Here is a 5,142-nt window from a genome sequence, read left to right on the forward strand (position 1 = left end):
AGGAAGGTGAACGCAGGCCTGATCTTCCCATGGAGATAACACAGGGTGGGGTCTGGGCAGGAGGGAACGGGCTGTGCCCTGACTTCCATCCCTGCTGCTCAGTGCTCCTGCCACCATCACCAAAGCTGCCTCAGTTTCCAACCCATCCATTCCCACTCTTTAGGGGGAGGGTGGGGTCGAGTGATCCCTGGTGTCCTCTGTCATCCGAGGAAACTTGAGGAGAAGCTGGCACGAGTTCCCAGACTCAGCCTGTCCTTCCTTCCTGGGGCTCACAGTGGTCAGCATGGCACCAGCCGGGGACTCTGCGGGTTGGGGAGTGAGAGAGCCCCCTCCCACCTGGAGGCTGAGTCTTACGGGGACAGACAGGCGAGTATTAATAAATAAGCTCCCCAGCCTGTGTATGACCATGAACGGGCACAGTGGACAGGGCGTCTGTGCGGGTCGCCTCATGCATCTTATCTTGTCTGGATCTCAAGTAATCATGATTTTTTTTTTAACGGAGAGACTTAATTTTTAGAGATCACATTCACGTGTCGATCCCACCCCAGCCTCGCCCACATCCTCTTCCCTGGCCCTTGGCCCACGTCTTCCTTTCCTTTTCTGCCCTGATGGTGTCAGCTGCTGTTGCTCAGTTGCTACGTTGTTCCTGACTCTTTGCGACTTCATGGACTGCAGCACGCCAGGCTTCCCAGCCCTTCACCATCTCCCAGAGTTTGCTCAAACTCGTGTGCAGTCTGCCCGGCTCTGCCCCGGCCCCCCAGGACTGTGGCTGTGATGCTTGACCCTGGCTCCCGGACGCTGCGGCCGCGGCCGTGATGGGAACAGACTGGAGGAAGCTGGGCCCAGCTCACCTGAGTCCTGGTGGCTGTGCCTCAGATAGACTGGGTCCAGCCTGAAGGCTCCGGTCAGGTCTGTCCTCTTTTTCACCCTGGTTCGAGACAATAAGCAACAGGACTTAATGAGGGGGCATCTTAGGGTCCTCTCCTCCTGCACTTTCTCCTCCCAGCTCAGTTGGGGCCTACTGCTCCCTGACACCCTTCCTAACACCCCCACCCAGAATGTGCATGCCCCTTCCCTAGCCTGCAACACACATTAACCTCCAGAGCCCTGGGCCCCTGCAGTGGGGGAGGCATGGTATAATAAAAAAAATAAGTAGTTAGCCTTTGTCCCTGGTTCTGGCACCCAGCTCCTGAAACCCTCGGGACAACAGCTGAATGGGATGAAGCCTGGGCAATTGGGTGGCTTCAGGGTCCAGGCTGGCTGCCAGGAAACTAAGTCTTGATTGGAAGGGCAGAAGTTTGAATTCTGCCCCCTGATCTCCGAGAAAGGACTTGAGATAGATCATCACCAACGGCTAGTGATTTAATCAGTCATACCTGTATGGGAAAGACTCCTTAAACCCCTACACGATGGGGCGCAGAGAGCTTTGGGGCAGCTGAACCACATGGGCAGGCTGGGAGGGACCCATGCCAGGCAGGTACTGGGACTCTGTGCCCCCCAATCCCACCCCTGCCTTGTCGTAGACATCCCTTCCATGAGCCATTCATTCAGGTCCTTATAATACACCACTAAATATAAATGAGTTGTTCTAGCCAACTGTCAAACCTGAAGGAGCAGGGGAAGGAGTTGTAGGAACCCCCAACTTTACAGCCAAGGTGAATGCAAGCGTGGGTGGTTGGGACCCGGGATATGTGACTGTCTTGCCAGGTCTGTGCTTACTCGGGTGTCAGAGCTGCATGGGGTTCAGGGACATCCTGCTGGTGTCTGGAGAGCAGGGGAACCGGGGTCTGGAAGAGGAACCCAGCAGGTTGGAGTCTGTCCCTCTCTGTCCTTCCAGGCCTGGCACAGCCCCCGCCGTTGATGGGCATCACAGGCAGGTGTGGGATGAACAGGGACTGTCAGGCAGGAGGCACTGCCTGAGCCATCCCAGACCTTCCCTTCATGCCTCTGGGCACCTCAAAGCCATTGTGTGCAAATGCAATCCTGGAGGCAAACTAGAGGAAGAGCCAAGTCTGGTGGCACTGAGGCTGGAAGCAAATGAGAGTCCCTGGAAGGTGAAACCCACGGGCATGAAGTAGGAAGCCAGGATGCAGCTCACAAAGGAGGATCAGGGAGCAAGGGGCTCTAGCTGATTTGAAGTGACTGCTTCAAAGCCTTAGAAGACAGTGAATTCCAATAGTGCGCCACATTGCATCCTGCAACGTCCTGAGACCAAAGACTTTGTCCCCTTCCCAGAAGCAGCAGAGGAGGCTGGGAAGGGCAGGAAAGGAAACTGGAGACGTGAAATTGACAGCCAGGGTATGGGATCTGAGATTATGGAGATGAGAATTTCTTCCACCCAGATGGAATCATGTTTATTTTTTCAGCTGTACCTTTTATCACCATTCACTATCCTCCTCCCTCAATTTTCATGAAGTTGAAAATGGTTGCAATTTATTTTTTTCTGTGAGACCATGTTTTTAAAAAGTGTCTTTTGCAGAGTGAAAAAAAAGAAACCCAAAACAAAAAACTGCAGTGAGCAGTCACAAGCTGTTTGGGGCTGACCTGGGGGGAGAACCCGAAGCAGGGGCTACGTGTGAGTAGTGTGTACACGGGCCAGGCTGCCTCCCTGGCCTTGGGGGACCATTTCCTCTGGCCTCTCCATGCTGGGGAAGGTCAGGCCAGGCCACAGAGAGACAGGAGAGAAAGGGCGTAGAAAGAGTATTGCTCTCAGCAGACCTCTGCCCTTTCTATGTAAAGTCACACTGCCCTCTCCATTGACACTAGCAATGACTTTGTAGCTGCTTTTTTTAAATTAAAAATACTATACGCCGTGTTAAAGCGATGCAGAAAGGTATAAATAATAATATATCCACCTCATCACATGTGAAACAAAAGTTGCCCACAGGTTAGATCTCCCCTACACGTCCCTCCCCTCACTGCCCGCCCCTCAGGAGGCCATGAGGCAGCATGGGGGTTTATCACACCATTGGGTTCTACCGAATTTTCTGTGCAAATCACTAAGTAATCTAAGGTATTGTTTCACACATTTCTAAGTAAAACACAATGCAAATATAAGTTGTTTAAAGGTAAACGGCACCTCTCTCTGTGTAATTTTTAGAATTTGCTTTTTCTCCTAAAACTATACCTGTGGGCTCCTGACCTGGTCATCCACAAGGTCCTTGCTCACTTATCCACTTTTGCCAGCTCCCCGCAGGACACTGCAGTAGTGGATCCCAACCTGTCCCTTCCCTTACTGTGCTCCATGTGCCCTTGGACGGACGACACTGTGTGGATGCTCCTGGTGTGTCAGGGACAAGCTGGGGATGGCGGCCTAGTCGTGGGCCAGCAGGAAAGGTGTGGTCCTGCAGCCTCGTGGGGCAATGACAGGTGCTCCTAAGGACCCGCAGCCCACGAGCCCGATGATCCGCGTCCCGGCCGACTTCTAGCCAGGGAGACTCTTTTCCACCACTGGCAGTGCTTCCTACGCCTCAACGTGCATTTCTAATCACTAACAAAGTTGAGTAGCTTTGCCTCTATGAAGAGGCCACTCCCATTTCCTGTTTGGTGAGGACACATTTGTTCATTTACTGATTAGGCTGTGTGCCTCGGTGTGGTAGACAGGATCGTAAAAATGTGGTAAATATTAGGAATGCTGATCCAAAGGCTTGTTTGTGGGCCTCTGCTGGCCTCTGCCTGGCTGTGTCCCTCCAGCGAGCGTGGCTCGGTCAGTGTGGGGAGGGGCGTGGTCCTCACCAGTCCCGTGTTCACGCTTCTCTTGGTGTCCTGGGCCCCTGCAGATATTAGGCTCCACTTTCTTGAGCCCCACAGCAGCGGCCAGAATACTTACTAGAATCGCACTGAGACCTGATATTGAGTCCGCATCTCCGTTTAGTTAGATCTCCTGGAATGACTTCCCAAAAACTGTGTCCTTTTCTTCATAAAAATCTTCACAGATTGCAACCTATTTATTCACAGTAACTTTTCTTGCTATTATAAAAATATTTTCTAAAAATTTTGACAGCAAACAGTAAAATTCTGTAAAGCAATTATCCTTCAATGAAAAATAATTTTTAAAAAGACATAGAAAAAAAATTTACACATGCTGTTAATCATACGTGTAAATAAATGCAACCTTAAAAGTGTTGTGTATCTAGAAACCTTGCTGTGTTCTCTCATTAGTACCTTCTTAGAAGATTCTGTTTTCACTGGCAGACACTCACCCCATCTGGGAAGCGCGAGTTCTGTGGCTTGCAATCTAATCCTTACACTGTCGCTTCTCCGTTGGGTCCAACTGTGCAGGTTGGGAAAGCACAGTGCAGCCGAGGGTGGGCATTACAGGGATTGTGATTTTCTTTCTTTAAAGGCACTGCTTCTAATATTTTACCACCATGAATATGTTTGCTGTAGCTTTTTTGGTAGATTTTCTTTCTTTATTGGATCAAGAAAGTTCGTTTCAGTTCCTCTTTTACTAAGAGCTTTTGTTCTGTATGTTTTAGAATTTTTATCTATTGCTTTTTCCATATTTAATGTGATGATAACCTTTTTTCTCCTTTACTGTTAAACATGATCAACGACATTTAAAAATCTGATAGGTTTAAACCACCCTGGGGTATCTAGAATGAACACATTTTGGTCATGATACACCAGCTTTTGTTTTCCTTTCAGTTTAGTTCAGTTCAGTCACTCAGTCGTGTCTGACTCTTCGCGACCCCATGAATCGCAGCACGCCAGGCCTCCCTGTCCATCACCAACTCCCGGAATTCACCCAGACCCATGTCCATTGAGTCAGTGATGCCATCCAGCCATCTCATCCTCTGTCGTCCCCTTCTCCTCCTGCCCCCAATCCCTCCCAGCATCAGAGTCTTTTCCAAGGAGTCAACTCTTCACATGAGGTGGCCAAAGTACTGGAGTTTCAGCTTCAGCATCATTCCCTCCAAAGAAATCCCAGGGCTGATCTCCTTCAGAATGGACTGGTTGGATCTCCTTGCAGTCCAAGGGGCTCTCAAGAGTCTTCTCCAACACCACAGTTCAAAAGCATCAATTCTTCAGCGCTCAGCCTTCTTCACAGTCCAACTCTCACATGCATACATGACCACAGGAAAACCATAGCCTTGACTAGACGGACCTTTGTTGGCAAAGTAATGTCTTTGCTTTTTAATA

At 50.1% G+C, this 5,142-nt stretch overlaps 1 protein-coding gene across 2 annotated transcripts in view; it reads right to left on the reverse strand.

Moving 5' to 3' along the window:
• Window positions 1-5,142, reverse strand: part of DDC (dopa decarboxylase (aromatic L-amino acid decarboxylase)) — a 104,433-nt gene that overhangs the window by 17,580 nt on the left and 81,711 nt on the right. For both annotated transcript variants that reach the window (XM_010831047.1, XM_010831048.1), the window contains exon 10: window positions 852-928. In XM_010831047.1, the coding sequence (XP_010829349.1) occupies window positions 852-928 (77 nt within the window). The remainder of the gene's footprint in view (window positions 1-851; window positions 929-5,142) is intronic.

The sequence above is a fragment of the Bison bison genome, unplaced genomic scaffold, assembly GCF_000754665.1.
Source record: "Bison bison bison isolate TAMUID 2011002044 unplaced genomic scaffold, Bison_UMD1.0 scf7180017864522, whole genome shotgun sequence".
In the NCBI taxonomy this organism is placed as follows: Eukaryota; Metazoa; Chordata; class Mammalia; order Artiodactyla; family Bovidae; genus Bison; species Bison bison.